Source organism: Crotalus tigris, unplaced genomic scaffold, assembly GCF_016545835.1.
Source record: "Crotalus tigris isolate CLP2741 ecotype Arizona unplaced genomic scaffold, ASM1654583v1 scf7180000017639.5415321, whole genome shotgun sequence".
Lineage (NCBI taxonomy): Eukaryota > Metazoa > Chordata > Lepidosauria > Squamata > Viperidae > Crotalus > Crotalus tigris.
The window spans coordinates 4,002,197-4,020,307 of record NW_024096532.1 but is presented as its reverse complement, the minus strand read 5'-3'; the positions used below and the strand labels follow the sequence as shown (position 1 = coordinate 4,020,307).

At 39.0% G+C, this 18,111-nt stretch overlaps 1 protein-coding gene across 2 annotated transcripts in view; it reads left to right on the top strand.

Annotated features, from left to right (window-relative positions):
* The window catches only part of KASH5 (KASH domain containing 5), a 29,555-nt gene extending 11,444 nt beyond the window's left edge, over window positions 1-18,111 (top strand). The window contains exons 5-18 of one of the 2 annotated variants that reach the window (XM_039334896.1): window positions 74-235; window positions 676-793; window positions 4,388-4,438; window positions 4,913-4,990; window positions 5,118-5,174; window positions 5,702-5,761; window positions 7,710-7,774; window positions 8,246-8,333; window positions 9,873-9,980; window positions 10,693-10,847; window positions 13,582-13,696; window positions 14,389-14,438; window positions 15,929-16,039; window positions 17,889-18,111. In XM_039334896.1, the coding sequence (XP_039190830.1) occupies window positions 74-235; window positions 676-793; window positions 4,388-4,438; window positions 4,913-4,990; window positions 5,118-5,174; window positions 5,702-5,761; window positions 7,710-7,774; window positions 8,246-8,333; window positions 9,873-9,980; window positions 10,693-10,847; window positions 13,582-13,696; window positions 14,389-14,438; window positions 15,929-16,039; window positions 17,889-18,093 (1,423 nt within the window). In that variant the 3' untranslated portion in view covers window positions 18,094-18,111. Of the gene's footprint in view, window positions 1-73; window positions 236-675; window positions 794-4,387; window positions 4,439-4,912; window positions 4,991-5,117; window positions 5,175-5,701; window positions 5,767-7,709; window positions 7,775-8,245; window positions 8,334-9,872; window positions 9,981-10,692; window positions 10,848-13,581; window positions 13,697-14,388; window positions 14,439-15,928; window positions 16,040-17,888 lie in introns of both variants that reach the window. The other variant, XM_039334897.1, reaches the window with a different exon arrangement.

Here is an 18,111-nt window from a genome sequence, read left to right as displayed (position 1 = left end):
GCATTGTAATGGAATATAATTGCGAAAATCACTATCCAATTTATTGTTTTTTTCTGGTTTTTTTCCAAAAAAGGGAAGAGGCTACTGATTTGACAAACTGTATCAAGGACTTACACCATAACAACAAACAGCTAGCAATGCAGAATGTTAAACTACAGAGAACTATTGAGGCTGCCGAAGAGCTCAATTCAAGACTCTCTGAAGAGATTTCTCAATTGAAAGAGAAGTTGAGAGGGTAAATGACAGAACTGTCTTACATGATTGTAAGGATTGATAAGGATTAATCTCAGAATACAACTAATACATTAAGAATGTGAGAAAGTACTTAGGAAAAGGTAAAAATAATTTGACGCCTTTATGCAACATTATGCATATATTGCTGAAAGTTAAACAGAGAAGTAACTCAGATCTTTGAAATATTCCTACTACACTGAACATGTCGTAACACCTCATATATTTTTCTCTGTCAATGTTTTTTGCTTCTTTCTGCAGTGCCAGTTTCCCAATATAAGTTTGTGTCTAGATTATCTTCTGTCTTAATTTTGAGCTTAATATCTAATTATTTCTTCCTTTCTTTTTCAACATTGTTGTCTGTTTATCACAAATTCATGTTAATAAAGTTTAAAGGCAGAGTTCAGACCTTTACCACTGAACACATATTTTATTATATTACAGAAACCAACAAACACTGGAACAGGCTAAAGTCTTGGCAAACGAATTGGAAGATCTGAATTTTTTTTCAAAAAGTATGGAGGAGGAAAATAATAGATTGCATATACAAGCACGACAGCTGGTAAGTCTCTCTGTACATTTAATCTATCTTGTAAGGTAACTCAATGTTTTTTCTCCTTTAGCAAATCAATGTATGCATATTTCCTTCACCTTATATTTATTATTTGTTTGGCATTTTATTGGAAAGTTCAAGGCTTTTGCAAAATGATTTCTGAAACTATTAGAGACTTTTCATATGAACATTGCTGTTGGGCAGCAGAACTGATTAATTTCTTAGTAGCTGCATAGGAGATATCATTGCAAACAGTTGGCGATTGAAACACTTGAAAGCATTTATTTTCCATTGGTAGGTACTCCTGTGTCAGTCCAGTTCCTTGAATCTCCTGCTTCAGACTGGATTTAAATCACAATTCAGGGCACCTTTTAAATAAGAAAATTACAAACTCAAAATCCATGACTTATGGAGTGATTATAGGCATGTCTCTGGGTATCTTGGGTTTGACGTATGTTGGTGGGCATATGTTCAATCTCATTTCCCCACCCTCAAGCTGTTATTGAACGATCTGGAGATGGAGAGACTTTCCATCCTATTGCCCTGGTCAGATCATGCCCTGGCGTAGGAGTAAAGGCATTAGGTTAGAAATTGGGGAAACTAAGTTCTAGTTCTGCCTTAGGCAAATAATCAGTTGGGTGATCTTAAGCCACTTCCTCTCAGCCCTAGGAAGGAGGTAGTGGCAAATTGCTTCTGAAAAAGCCTTGCCAAGAAAACTGCAGGACCACAGGTAGACATCAACTCATGATCACAACTGAGATTGGAATTTCTGTCACTAAGCAATGGAGTTGTGAAGTGATAGCAGTCCTAGCACTCCCTGTTGCTATTGTTAACTGAATTCCATTGGTTGTTAGCTGAATATCCACGCCAATCCAAGCCATTCTGGGCTTGGCTCCTCTTGACCTCAAGTCTCAGCCAGGTGAAGGACTGCCTCTTTTTCTGTTCCTCCCATCTGCCTATTTCTTCTTCATCTGTGCTTTTTTGGCTGCCCTGCACCCTGCCATATGAGTGGCTAATGCCCTAGAATTGCTTAGCTGTGGGATTGCTTGCCATATTGTGACTCAGAGGCTTTTTGGTGCATTGGGGCTTTGTGGATGCAAGAAGTCCCTGAGCTAAAGTAAAGCCCCAACCATCTCAGGAGTGTGGTGGAAAACCCCAGCCACCTCAGGAAATCTCAGCTGCCCTAACCCAGTGCCAGATACAGTTGGCCTTGCACTTCACTGCCCTAGCCTTTGCCATCTTCTTGCTCTCCTTGCTTATAAAGCGTGCTGACCTTGGCCTTTTGTGAGGCAGCTGCTAGCTACATGAGTCCATGTTCCTCAGTTCTTGTGAGAAACCACTATGAGTGAGGAACCCTCTATGGCTAGCAGTTGCATCCAAAAGGTCAAGCTAAGTATACTTGGTCTACAAAAGGAACAAGAAGATGGAGAAGGTCAGCTAGGGTGCCAAGGGCTGCTTAGTGCAAGGGGCCAAAAGGGCATAGATGGGGAGGAGATAGATGGGTGGGGAGAGTTGAAGTGCCCCTGCAGTAATAAATGCAAGTAGCCTGTCAAGTGCCTGAATTTTGATGATGTAATTGTGGGGACTCCGCAACAGCTATACATTTGGGGACTGCTTGTAAGTCTTTTTGTTCACCACCGCCATAGCTTCAAAAAGTTTCTGAATGAATGGTTATAAATCAAGGACTGCTTATAGTCAGGCAATTCCCAGGAGTCAGAAATTGAATCAAAGGCCTCCACAAACAAACAGACAAAACCACAACCCAGATGCATGATGGATTTTCAGAAGGCACTCAGGAATTTGCCAGCTCTCTGATGGGTTTTTTTTTTTTTTTTTGGTGCAGGATCTGGTAAGAGGCTGCCATGAGGCAGCGAACCAGGCGCTAAATATTATTGCCCCTGTGAATCCAATAAAGCATGGATATGTGCCTTTGTTCAGACCTACATCATGGTGATAAGGAAGGAGAGTTATGTCTACTTCTCCTTACTGCATCAGATAGCTGCTATCCTGTGGCCTTGTATAGGGTTGTAAACTCCCTACTAAGGAAAAAACAGCTTTATGATCTTACACTTGGCCACTGCAACCAGTTTCTATAACATTTTGAAAGCACAGGAAGGTGGGGAAAGAAGGCAAGCAGAGAGAGGCCAGAGAAAGGTGGCTTGGGGTGCCTGCATGTGTAGTGAGCTGAGAGGAGCCAGGAGGATGTTCAGTTAATCTGTGTGAGTACAGAAGATCTTGATATCCTTCAGGGAAACCTACAAGAGTTGGGAATAGGTGTTGTTTTACAGGTATTTACAACTATTCTATTTACAATTATTTTAAAAAGTGACTTACTATTGGTCCTCACACTTAACGATCATCACAGTGTCTCTAAGATTACATGATCAAAATGTTCGTGTTTAGTAATCAACATGTGGGGTGTGTGTCACATGATCAATATTTGTGATCTTCCCAGAAGCTTTCCAACAAGCAGAACCAATGGGGGAAGCTGGATTTACTTAATGATTGTGTGATTCACTGAATGACTGTAATGATTTGCTTAATAACTGTAGCAAAAAAAAAAAATGTAACATTGGAGGCAACTCACTTAATGACTGCATCACTTAGTGATAGAAGTTGCCGTCCCAATTGTGGTTGTAAGTCAAGGATTATCTGTACAGTGGTTCCACTTATTCTTTGATCTGTGTTGATGTGGGAAAAGAGGTTGGCCTAGTGATCACTGATTTGTGAGGTGCCTCAGGATCATCACTGTCTCCCTTGGTTTTTAACATCTATGTGAACCTGTTGGGGAGAAATCGTTCAATGATTTAGGGTCCAGTATCATCAATATGCTGATGATACCCAATTGTGCATTGCCACCCCAGGCTATTGTTTCTCAGATTTTGGAGGCTGTCAAAGTGTGGATGGCAGAAAATAAATTGAAGTTGGATCCTGCCAAATTTGAATTGCTGTTGATACATTGAGGTCCTCTGCCCCACTGAAAGTTACTCTATAGATTTCCTCCATGGAGATCAAATTGGTTCTTTCTTTGGTCTTTGATAGCTTTTAAAAATTGAATTGTTTTTGTGAGCTTTCCTGTAATGTGAATGTTGCCATTTTTATTTTTATTTAGTACTTTTGCAAGTTATGTTACATATGCATGGTTTTTATTCTTATTGTGTTAGCAGTTTTTTTTAATTCTGTACTGTGGATGTTTCAGTTTGAGTTTCTTTGGATTATGCCATTATGTTTAATAAATACATAAACAAATAAGTGGTTCTTTCAAGTGATAACATGACTCCAAAACTGCTGGTCAGTTTTTTAAAATCACTGCTAAACAGATGCTGTGGAATGGGCAATGTCTGTCAGTTTTGGCATTACAATGTAGAGAGCATTGATCGTTGTATGAGCAGTTCAGAGTGTTGCAAAAATGGGAGCAGTGAACACAGGCAAGCCCTTTGAATTCCTTTATGAAGATTTGAGAACTAAAAGGGGCAGCTTTGTATAAGTGCAGTCATAAGCTTATTTAAACTTCACAGTCATGAAAATATAGTGTGGACACAACTTTTTTCAGAATTGTTGTGACGGCCATTCAGTCAAGATGTTTTCTTCTATATACTTTAGGAAAAAGAGCAGCAGCTTCTCTCTGTTAAGATGGATAACCTTCAGGATGAGGTAAGGTAAAGTGGGGAGAGTTCAGAAAGTGAGGTTATAATAGTTATGCCTGAAATAATTGCAGGGCTTGCTAGTCACTTCAATTTAACAGAATTTCAAAGGCAGCAGAAAATTGTACCAGCTTGAAATTTTCTATCCTCGTTGCTGATCCCTATCTAACTTCTGTTCCAAGTCACTACAATTGTCTGACCTCCCTCTAAGGTACTAAGTAACAATGCCTAACACACATTCTTACTTTAAAGCTGCCTTTGGATAGTGTCAAAATAAAAGTGAGATATTTTTTTAACACCTGTACAGCTAATAATCTTTTATTTCAAAAAGAATCACTGCATGAAATTGCATATTACTCCATAAAAGTATAATTGTATATATTAAATACTTGTTGTAAATTGGATTTTATTATCTTTCTCACTCAGCTAGAAAAGAAACTAATCAAAACACTTTCAACACACTGCTTTTGTATTTGTCTTCCAGAACAAAAAGTTGCTTCTGGAAAAGGAAAGCTCAGAGGGTAAAATCAAAAAACTATTTACAAAGAAAGCCAAAATGAAGGTATAAATGAGCTGAGTTGTATACATAGTTTATCAAAAATGTCAGTGTACTACTGGTTGGGTAGTTAACTGCTTATAATTTGACTATATATTGCAACTACCCTACTTGTATTTTTATTTCCTTATAGTCACAACTCTCTGAGTATGAAAATCGTATCTCCTGCAAAGATGCTGCCCTTAATAAAGTAAGTTGTTTGTCCAGAGTATGCTAAATTGAAAATGTAGCTATGTCATATTGGGAAGATAAAATAACAGTGTGGGTCTTATATATTGTGTGCTATTATGATTATAAGGATTAAAACAACTATTGTTTTAAGGTGATGAAGAGTTGTTGCTATCATAGCTATAATAATAAATGCAGATACCATTTTAAACACTCATCACCACTAATTTATTAAAGCTGTTTCACTTTTTCAAACTTTTCTTATGAGCCTGAAAAATTGATATTGCAGAGGTATACATTTTACAGCAATTCAAAATGATTATTCTGATGTTAAAATAATTGACAACCTCCAGCTAACTTGTGTTGTCGCTGCATTCAGGAATCCCTAGGTGTCACTACAACTTCAATGTTAAATTTAATTTGATTATGAAAAAAAGAATCAATTTCTAGTTTCAGACTGCTACTTTCAAAATCTTTGCTAGAATACGGTTTGCTTTGTGATGCTGAATTACTTTCTTGTTTGGATTTTATTAATGTTTATATTTACAGAAAACAAAACAAATTGAAGAGCTTACAATAACTCTGGAAGAATATCAAATGATGGTACAGGTAATGTACGTTTTAATTGTGACAAGAAGGAATCTAGCCAGAGTGTCATTAAGCAATCCAGGCACAAGGCTGCTTGGAATGTCAACAGATTATTTTCCTCAAGTTTCCCATTTCAGTTACATAATTCTAAAAGTATTGGTAACAGAATGTGAAGGTGAAGATTCACAGGTTTTTCAACCCTTTCTTCAGTTTATGGCAAGTGTTCCACATCAGTGGAATTACTGAAATGTTAATGAAATTGAACATTTCCTGTAAAGCAGTGATTCTCAACCTTCCTAATGCCACGACCCTTTAATACAGTTCCTCATGTTGTGGTGACTGCCAACCCCCCATCCAGCTGGCCGGGGAGGGGGGGGGCAGGAAGGCCGCTCCACTGGCTCCGCCCAGCCTGATTGGAGAAGCGCCATTCCTCTCCCTCTTTCTCTCTCTCTCTCTCTTTCCTCTCTCTCTCTCTTTCCTCTCTTTCTTTTTCTCTTTCCTCTCTCTCTCTTCTCTCTCTTTCCTCTTTCTCTTTCTCTCTTTCCTCTCTTTCTCTTTCTCTTTCCTCTCTCTCTTCTCTTTCTCTCTCTTTCCTCTCTCTCTTTCTCTGTTTCCTCCCTCTTTTTCTCTCTTTCCTCCCTCTTTTTCTCTCTTTCCTCTCTCTTTTCTTCTGTTTCTCTTTTCTTTTTCCTTCCTCTTTCTCTCTTTCCTCTCTTTCTCTCTTTCTTTCTCTTTCCTCTTTCTCTTTCCTCTCTCTCTTCTCTCTCTCCCTCTTTCCTCTCTCTTTCCCTCTTTCTCCCCCCTCTGTCTTTCTCTTTCCTTTCTCTCTTTCCTCCCTCTTTCTCTTTCCTCTCTCTTTCTCTTTCTCTTTCCTTTCTCTCTTTCTCTCTCTCTCTTAGAGCAGCATCGTCGGGGGTCCCCACCACCCCCGGCCCGGCCTCCGCCATGTCCTCAGCCGAACGGGCAGGGAGGGGGAGCAGGACGGGAGGCAGTGGCTCTGGTGGTGGCAGCGGCACGGCTGCATCGTCGGGGGTCTCTCCGTGCTGCCCAGCCTCGCCCTCCGCCCATCGATGGAGCTGCGGTGGGGATAGCACCCGCTTGAGCCGCCTGGAGGGCAGCAGGAGGAAGAAGGAGAGGAGGAGGGCAAGGAAGCAGCTTCTTGGCCTCGCCCTCCGCCCATCAATGGAACCGCAGTGGGGGCTGGTGCCATCCAGCCCCTGCCAGCAGCCAGCCTGGCTGCTCCCCCCAGGCACCTTTCTTATCCCGGCACCCGCCCAAGCCACCTGGGGGGCAGCAGGAGGAAGAAGGGGAGGAGGAAGAGGAGGGCAAGGAAGCCATTGCCAGTGCCAGGCTCTCCTCTCCTACCATTGCTGCATCTCCTCCTTCCTGGCAGCCTGGACTCCGGCGTGCCTTCCCGGCCAGTGGGGCCAATGGTTGGGCTGGCTGGGGATCGCAGGGGCTGGTTTCCCATGGGCCGCGGCTTGTGGGAGGGCTGGCCCGCTCAGTGGAGCCTCCAGCGGGTTGCTCCCAGCAGGGATCCCAGAGCTTCCCCAGGCGGCCCCAAGGCCACGAGGCCCTGGCCGTGTTTCTCCCAGGGGGTGGGGCACCTGGGCGCAGGGCCAATCAAGAGCCCTGCAGGAGGTAAGAGAGAAAGAGAGAAGGGAAGTGACAGTGCCTCTCTGTCTCTCTCCTCTGCAAATGGCGGAGGAGGCCATGCGGAGACAGATGCGGAGCGGTGTCTCGGTTCCTAAGACCATCGGAAATACATGTTTTCCGATGGTCTTAGGCGATCCCTGTGAAAGGATCATTCGACCCCCAAAGGGGTCGCAACCCACAGGTTGAGAACTGCTGCTGTAAAGTAAGTCTGTGCAGATTTCTAGATATTTCTGTTTAGCTACTGTCTTGCTTCTTTTCTCTGCACTATTATAGCAGGAGTTGTACATATTCTTATACTATACTGTCCATATAGGAATTGAAACTGGAAGTTAGTAGGCTTCAAGAACATTTATGTCAGTCCTATCAAGACCTAAAAATGTAAGTGCTAGCAGCATTGGATATTTTTAGTGTGAGAGCTTTAAGATACACCATAATGCCTATTGAATGCTAATACTATAATATTTGTTACAAACTATATTTTTAAGGAAAGACTAAAAAGTGATATTTAATAAATACCACATATAACTGCTATTCCAACAAATCTTGAGGCTAACGTGATTATATTATTCCTTTTTACCCTGAATCATGGTCAATCTCATATTTATTCACAAGAAATCATGTAATGCATATGTAATATAAAGCCTTTTTGTTATATTAGCTTAACTGTATCTTAATTTTGGGAAGACTTTTTACTGAACAAGAATAAAGAATAAATACAATCTTTTCCAATTTATTCAATCTGTTTTATTATATATATTTAAACCATTTTCATACCAGATGTGTAGCTGCAGAAATGTAACAAAAATGGAAAATTTTTTACAACTCAGCAGTAGTTTTTTTTTAATGCAGGTCACCAACAGACTCTCTACAAAACATGAATGGTTCCATACAGACATCCGCACAGTCACTCTACAAAGAGATTGAGGAATCACGTAGAGTAAGAAGTATTTCTTTTTAGAGAGTGATGCCACTGCTTTAGATCAGGGGTGTCAAATTGCCGGCCTGCGGGTCGGATGCATCATGCCGAAACACCCACCCCATTGCCGGCAATGGGGAAAAAGTCGTGATATGTTGTGACACATCACGTGACGTTGCGACTTTGACACTCCTGCTTTAGATGAACTGATAATAATCTTGGGTATTTTGAACGTAAACTGAGAATGTATTAAAGAGTAGAAGCCAGAAATTTATCATGAACATTTTGCATTTAATTGTATCTTACCCATACAATGAAATGAATAGAGAATTGCTATTTGCATTCTTTGGAGTACAAGCAGAGCCAAGTAAGACCTAGCCAACAAAACCAACTTTGTTAGGTTTCTGGAAGACTTTTAAGACCTGGCTCTTTCCCCAGGCCCAGTATTAGTGGAACTCTTGTTGTAGTTTTGTTTGCTTGTTTGTTTGACTACTAAGGCTGTTATGTTTTGTTGTTATGCTTTTAATTGTTTGAAATTGTAAATTTGCTCAGGATCTTTAAGAGTGGGACAGTTATAATAAACTAATAGAACTATAAATGCAACAAGCTTATTAAAATTAAGAAGAAATTTATGAAATGCTAGATTAATCTTTGGAAAGTAGGTAAAGATTGGGATTGTTTGAATTTAAGGGCAAAAAAAAGCACTTTTAAAGTACCTGCTTGCAATTCTTTAAAGCTCGCAGAGTTTCACCCAGGATTTGACAATAAATTTCTGAAAACGCAAATCTGCACCCCAGAGCAATATAAAGAGACAAAGACATGACTCAGATAAATGTTACTTTTACTGCAGATAGAAGCCCAGATAAATCAGTTTGTACGTGATCAAGCCCTCTATAAACAAATCCTGGTTTAAATGTTACAACTCATCTGCCTGTTTTTACATAGTAATGGACAATGCCATTCATTTCTCAGCTCTGAATGTGCAGGGTACCTATGCATGTTTTGGTAATAGTACTGTCTGATCTCAGATTCTTTGCTTCTGGCTTTACCAGTTCATTCCACACAAAAGGAACTGCCTCCTGGAATTGCATAATTCCTTTCGTATTCTTGTGAAAATGAATGTAAGGAATTGCAGTTGTGCTACCTGTATCCATGCTCCAAAACACATCTTTCTTTTCAGATTTAAAGCATACACAATACCTGTAGAGATGCTAATATTAAATTATAATTAAAGTTGGATGGTCACACCTATGTTTCTTATACTGAGTAGTCATTAACAACTCAATCAGCATGGGAATGGAGTTGTCACACTACACTCCAGTACCAGAATGGGATTATCACATTACAGGCCAATCCTCGATTGTTATAGTTATAATGCATATAACATATGTAGTAGAAACAGATATTGTTCTGGGAGTGGAGTAGCATTTTGCCAAGAACAAAATATTTTATTCTGAGTGTTAGAAAAAAGCAGTCTCTGTCATGAAATCCTATATTAATAAATGTTTAACTGTACAACATTCCTCGAATTATGACTCGATATACCTTTGTTGTATCTAGCAAGAGATCAGTAGGGAGTGTGGCTTGCGTAGCCCTCTGTGTGGGATGTTGAACTCTTTGGTGAAAAATCCAGTGGCTGAAGGAAGCATTGATTCTTTGACAGAACAGGTACTGTAAGTATAGAATCACAAGTACACTGGGTCCCCCCTTTTTTCCTGAAAACCTGAATTACGATGACACATACTGTAGATTTCATATCAGTGAGCGTTTAAAGTTTAACTCCTGCTTTAATTATGGCAAAAGTTGATTTGGACACATTGTTTTGGTAGCCCCTACTTCTGTTTTTAAGTTTTTTTAAACAAATTAATTCCAAGTGATATCTGGAGCCAATTCAAGTTTGCATGTCCAGCTTTCAGCAGATACTGTTTAGGATTTCAATACACATTCATCTACTCATACACATTCCCATCAGCAGAAGGTGACTGATTAGCCAACAATGACTTATTTTCACTCCTTTTGCTTTTGGAAATCTGATGTAATGGATTAAAAGAATCTATAAAAATCACCAAGATAACTTTGTTCTTCTTAATTTAGAACTCTTTGGATAACAATATAGCAATAAAATTAATATATACTTAATTAGATTCAAAGCATTGTCTTTATTCCTTCATATAAAAAATAGAATCTCACTTGTAGTTTTCTCTTTCTTTAACTATCTGGGCAATAATTATCTGGATATATGTAGCTTATATATGATAGCAATATTTTCATAACATTTTTAAGTAGGTTAAAAAGTCCTACTTTCAGTCTTGTTAAGAACTGATAAAGACCTAATGTGAGATTCATTGTTCCAGCAGCTATTCCTTTTCTCTTCTTCTAGAAACATAGCAAGAATGAGTCAGATGATACTAAGGCATTACTTCCAGTTTCACATAATATGCCTCAGCTAAGCCTTGCGACTGATGGTAAACTAATATCAAAGAATCAGGAACATAAACAAGACCGAAATCATCTTCTATCAGAGAAAGGGGGAAGGTAGGAACAATGATGACATTGCTGAATGAGTGAGAATGTTTTAAGTCTCAAAGATATTCTTTGATCAAGAGTTTAGCTATAAATTGGGAGAGTGATTGGGAATATCCAGACCTCCTTGGAAATAAACGGTTCTTTTTAACACTTGAATTCTTCTGGGATAGATGTAAATAGAGCCAATAACAGAAAAAAATGTTGGAAAATGAGAGCAACAGATGCCGCCCCAGTGAGATTTTATGATCTCCCAAGATACACAAAATAGGAGTCCCCTCAGACTATTATAGCGCTACGAGATACCCTTACCTACAACCTGGCTAAATGGCTGGCACAATGTTTAAGCTTCCTGAGCCCACCCTTGAACTCATCCATACAATTTTCGACAAAACTGCAAAGCTTAAATGTGACTCCTGATGAGACCATGGTCTCCTTTGATGTAGTTTCCCTATTTACATCCATCCCTCCTAACTTAGAATACGAAATAATAGATAAAAAAAAACAGAAGAAGAATACAACACAGATCACAATAACCTAACCAGGTCATAAATCATGAAGCTACTCCAGTACTGCCAACATGTCTTATTCACATTCAAAAGGGAAATGTATGAGCAAATAAAAGGGACACCCATGGGATCCCCAATATCAGGAGTCATTGCAGACACTGCCCTGCATGAACTAGAACACCATGCATTTCAAAACTACACTCTTAAATGTTGGTGCTGCTGACACGTTTGTCATCATCAAAAGAAATGCACTGAAAGACTTTCATATTCTACTGAACTCCATTTTTCCAGACATACAATTCACAATGGAAGAAGAAACGGCTACATAATTACCACTTTTAGATGTGCTTGTCAACAGGCAGTAAGATGGAAGCCTAGAAACCACGGTTTATTGCAAGGTCACCAACACTGCACATATACTTAGTTTCAACAGTAACCATCCACTATCAAAACACTACAGTAGTGGCCAAAATTGTGGAAACCTTTTGGCAAAAGTGTATAGTAGAAATGCCACCTTTGGTTAAGTTTCCACCAATTTTTCTTCTAATTTCTTTACAACTGTAGCATTGTTCACTTAATAATACTATTTTACGTCGCTTTTTGGGCAACCAGTCAACTCTCTGCACCATTACTTTAATTTTATTACATTTTACAAACTCATTAAATGAAAGAAAAAAAATCCAACCAACTTGATAGCGATCACATAACACACTGACAAATGACCTCCTTTCAGCTTCAATACATGACATCAGTAACTGAATCTGATTGGCTTATTGCCAAAACAAGATGACACCTGCTCATTGGCTACAATCAGATGAAGGAAAGCTACCTAATATCAACATAAGTTGTGCTTCCTTTTTCTGGTTATTTGGCTATAACTTCATAGAATACAGTACAGATAATTGAACAAACTATGTTGCATTACATTTTTGATTAAATTAGCTTTCCATTGATATATAATTTTATGGTACTACTCCAAAAAAAAGTGGTGTTATTAGCCATCAAACCTCAAAAATACACTTTTCCTAAAAGGTTTCCATAATTTTGGCCACTAGAGTGTATGGCAGGGTGAGAACCCACTGTAGTACCCAGGAAGCTAAACAACTGGAGAAAAGGTACCTATGTGAACAATTCAGACAGGATGCCTATACAACATGCAAGAAAGAGAAATAAAGAAAGAATGTATAAGACCAATTTATACCACCCTGCCATACATCAAAAACATTTTGGCAGCAGTAGAATGCAGCTTCCGAGATGTGCAAGTGGGCACTGCGCACCGCACAGAGGCTACGATACGAGGACGAATCGTGAATTGCAAAGATCACTTGGAGTTGGGAGATACTTCTACCAGATTCCCTGCATGGATTGCCCTTGTGACTATGTATGACAGATGGGGAGGAAGCTAATCACCAGACTGCAAGAACACAAGCGAGCAGTCAGATGAGGAGACCCAAACTCATTGGTAGCCTTACAATGCATTGAACAAGGACATACATTCAATTTCACAGCTACTAAGTTCGTTGGCTGAGCAGGTACAAAGGTAGTCAGGAAAATGATTGAAGCCTGGGAAATGTGCCCCTTGTCAGTCAACAGGAGTGCTGATTTACTACCAAGGACTTGGCAACACAAGAAAACCAGTAGCCGGCCATCAACACCAGTTACACGATAGGAAGCTACACCAATGAGACATCACATAAATATGACACATAAAGTAATCCAAAGAACACATTCTGGTAGAGAGAAGTTCCCTGAGGATGGGCTCCAGAATGAGTCCAAAAGCTTGGAAGACTAAACCTTTGGTCCTGGTTGAATGCCCCAGATTGGATTCTGCAAACTTATAACTATCAACTAGTTCTGGATAGCATTCCAGATTCCTCCCTTGCTTATTGTGGCTTACATACCTAGCAGGCATGTAAGATGAAGGTGAAGATTATACTCATAGAAAATTTGTTATGACATGCTTATTTAAAGGGGAAAATTACTTTTAAAATTAGAACAGCTAAGGACAACTTAAGACTGCCTTAAATATGAGTTGCCAATGTCGTAAGGATATGGCAAAAAAGAGTTTCTAGCTAGGGCATGTTCTGCCATTGTTATCTAGAAAAGGGAAATGTCCATATACAGTGAGCATTTTAATCTTATTGTTAAAAGTTTGCTCAGTTCAGACTGAAAAAGTTTTCTGTTGTATCTCTGTATCTATCTGTGTTTTAATAAGTATCTTTTTTTTCCCAATCCAGCAAGGAGGAATCAAAACAAAGCCTGACAAATGAACACACTGGCAATAGCAAGACTCTTGAATTGACTCTAAAGAACATGGATGTGTGGACCTACCCATCTGATACAGAGACTCAGGTACTTTCTTGTACTTGCAAAGATAAATAATGACATAGAGCTTTCTAATTTTGAATGGGGATATTTTTAGATAGACTAGTTGGCAGCCCTTTTTATGCTCTGAAGCAACAATTACTTTCTTCTGTTGCTGTCTGTTGCTCCTTATTCATACCATATTTCTGTATGACTTTGAATCTAAGCCAGGGTATAATCTATAGTTGATTCTCCTTCATTAATGAAGGCTTTAGAGTGACCACAAAACAAGACTGCTTCTGTATTCTTTGTCTGTTAGCCCTGTCTATCTTCTCAAACTCTGGAAAAGAAACAAACGGAAACAAAGATATTGGTGGGAATAAGAACAGAGCTTTTTTCAGCCTGTCAACTGTAGCTGTGACTAAGAAATCTACAGCAGTAGTGAACCTATTTTTTTCCCAATTTATTCTCCTATCCATTGTTAGAATTAATTCTCACGCAGCCAGAGAATGGTATCATAACAAATAAGTTTTTTTTCAATCACTTCCTATTTTATTTAATTGCCTTTTCCTAGGTAAAAGAGTTATCTTCAATCTATGTAATTGCAAGTATCTTGTGGATATGTATGTATGTGTGTGTGTGTGTATGTGTGTGTGTATGTATGTATTTAAATAATTGAACAGACATTTTCATTAATAAACATTAATCAGCAGTAACATGTTATTCATTTTTCCTCCAAGATGGTGCATTTTAGCTTTCAAGAAATCATGGTTTTCAGCTCAGTAGAATTGTAAGTGTATATGTTGAATCCATTATGCAGAATAAGGTGTTGGTCTATTCTTAGTAGCAGAATTTGTATTTTCACTGAAGAACAACAAATAAATATTTTGAAGAAGCAATTGTACTTGCACATGGGATATTCATGCTGCTTCTTGTTTGGCTCAGCAGCTGAGCCAGTTTAGTGCAAAATAATTTTTTTAAAAACTGGCTTTTAGCTGTAACTCTCAAGAGTTATGAGTTTATCCATTAGAGGAGAAATTTTGCTTCATTCCTTTTCTCTGAGCTTCAGCTGTCCTGCCAAGTCCTGTAAAAGGAATGTTAACAATTTAGTGTCTCTACTTCAGATACTTTGGTGATGCAAATAGAATTATAGGGTTGGAAGGGACTGCAAAGATCATCCAGTCTATCTTCTTGCATAACTATAGGGGTCACTATACCACCATCCATATATATGGTGAATTGACAAGTTTCTGTTTTCCTATTTGCTTCTACGGGAGAGAGTTACATGTCAAATACAGGTTTTTGCCTTCCTTTTGTGGGGATGATGGGATTTTTTGTTGCTGCATAGCTTAGGGCAAGGCAATTTTTTTTTTACTCCTTAGTCCAGTGGTGGCGAACCTATGGCATGCGTGCCAGAGGCAGCACTCAGAGCCCTCTCTGTGGCACCCGTGCCATCGTCCCAGCCCCGCCTCCCCCCATGGCTCCCTCCCCACCAGCAGCCTCCCCGGAGGAGATTCGCCCACAAGCACGGCCCACACAGAGCAGCGCAGCCAAGGGTATGTTGGCTGGGCAGCAGGGACAAGACTCCACCTTCGTGCCCCATCACATACAGATGATGCTGTGGGGTGCAGACGGAGGGCGTGGCTGCCATGGAACTGCTGGGCTGCCTGGGCGATCTGTGGCAAGCCATGGAGATGGTGGGTGGCTGGGTGGGCGGGGTGGGGGCAGGGGCAGAGTGGGAGGTGGATAGGGCAGGGGCGGGGCCAGTTTTTGGGCACTCGGTCTCTAAAAGGTTCGCCATCACTGCTTTAGCATTCTTGAATCAGCAGGAAAGGCTAATCATGGTTTTTTTCAAAGCTAGTTTCAAGAAATTGGGAACAGAGGTTTGGAAATGCCCAAGACTAATACATACAAGTGTTTTTAATCAGTAAAATAACTGCATGATCTCACAATTTTAAAATTGCATTCCAAATAAATTATTTTTCTGGTTATCTGAAATTAAATATAATTTGTACAGAATATATTCTTGGAAAATATACTATTATACTATTTCATTCTGAAGTTGATATATACTCACAGCTGCTTTTCCCATTTTTAAAGTAGAAGAAAAATATATCACAATCTGGATGAGATAGATTATTCCAGAAGTTTCCAATGATTTTGTCTTACTCAAGTCATAGCAGACACAACAAATCCCAGGCGCAATAACAAAGATGTATATTGTCTCAGATGAAGTATGTTAGCATATAAGTTCTATAATATGTGGGGCTTTTGTTCCAGATGTTCTGAAGAAGCCTTGCAGAAACACCCTTTCGTCCCAAAAGATGGTGAGCTAATCCCAAATGTTTGGGAAAAGACTAATGGCCACTCATGTGAAATCCTACTTCAAAGGTAAGGAACAACTGTATTTGTCACATACTTTCACCAATAATATTTATTCTTCCATATAATATTATTACAAGTGGTCTTTGACTTAACAATAGTTCAGAGTTACAACAGCACTGAAAAAAGTGACTTATGACAATTTTTCACATTTGCAATCATTGCAGCATCCCCACAGTCATGTGATCAAAATTCAGAGGCTTGGTAACTGATTCGTATTTATGACACTTGCAGTATCCTGGTGTCATGTGATCACGTTTTGTGACCTGACAAAGTCAACTAGGAAGCCGGATTCACTTAACAATCCTGTTACTAAATTAATAACTGAAGTGATTCACTTAACAAATGTGATAAGAAAGGTCGTAGAATGGGGCAAAGTTCACTTAACAAAAGTCTCAGCAATATAAATTTTGGGCTGAATTGTGGTTGTAAGTTGAGAAGGACCTGTATTTTTTTTGTGTTCTATTATGATTTTTACATACTTTTTTGTGCCTTCAAATCAGTCTTTGCTCCTGGTGCCTGTCTTGAAGTCTTGCAGTTTTCCTGACAAGATTTTGGAAGTGGTTTGCCGTTGCTTGCTTCTTAGGGCTAAGGGAGAGTGACTAGCCCAAGGTCACCTTGTTGGCTTTATGCCTAAAGTGAAACTAGAACTTACAGTTTCCTGGTTTCTAGCCACATCAAATTAAACCCTTTTTCATAGGAATTATATGTAATTTCTTTGCTTTCCTTGTTCTATATACAGTAATTACCATGTCTGGTAAATTCATTACAGTTACTATTCAGATAAAAATTGGCCTAGAAGTAAATCTAGGATAAATAGTCAATATAGTATTAGACCAGGTTTTGCTATAACAAATAATTTTAAGGCCAAGGAGAATGCTGCTTTTTCCATTACTAAGATTCATATATTGGAAATCATACTTAAAGATTCTGAAGACAGATAGGTAGCTTCTCAGGAAGCTAATTATTCTTTCAGCTAATAAAAAGTACTGTATAGTATTTGTCTTTTTGATAAAGTAAACAAGGGGCATAAAATATTGAACTACTAGACCATGGGTGTCAAACTCGATCGCGTCATATGACGTATCATGACACCTTTTGCCTTTGTGGGGCCGGGGTGGGCCTGACCTGCGCGTGACACATCTGGCCCGCAGGTCACCAGTTTGACACCCCTGAACTAGACTCTTGATTCTCAATTTCAAAATGTAACAAACGCTTCTTGAAGTAATTAAATATTTCCCCAGTTTTCTTGTATCTACAGTATGAAGTAAAACAGACTAATGATGTACATGCAGTTGATATAGGATCTTGAAACATTTGAAAGTGGAACATAACAGAAAAATAATTAAATAATTAAGAATATAGCCACTGAAGCATATTTACATCCATGTAAAATGTGCTGATTTTTCAACATATTGTTTTAGGCTTGATTAAGGAAGAACTTTATCAGGAGTGCAGGATTGCAATTTGTTTCTTAATGTTTAAATGTTGTTTAAACACTGAAATAAAAAATGGACCCAATTAATAGAGGCCACATTTTTTTGCTACCAAAAGAGCTACAATCCAGCTGTTTGGGTTATATCTATTTTGCATATACAATATTTTAAAAGAAGAAAGCCAAGGTATCATTTGTGTTGCTTTTTGATGGTTTTTAAATATTTTATATCTGTGCCATAGTAAACAGAAATGATGAATTTCATACTGTTAGCTCTAATTTAAAAGGATCCTGCTAATCTCCATTCAGTAAAAACTCATTACAGCTTCTGTGTTTCCTGATTCTGTATCTTACTTAAATGTGCAGGTGCCTTTTTTCTCTTAGTATTTATTTCCTTCCCTTCCCCCCCTTCTTTCCACACAGATTTTTTGATGTCCCATTAGGCTATCTAATCCTGCATATCCTCCAGGAACTATTACTCCTTGGGCTGCTGCTTGTTTTGTGTGTTTCCTTGCTAGCAGTTTTCTGTTTAGTTATATTCTACAACCAATTTTCGATGTGGATTGAGCCAGAGGGAAAATTTTGGCATTTCTTGTCATTGCAGTATCGACATCTACCACCTATCTGACCATTATCTCATCCCTTA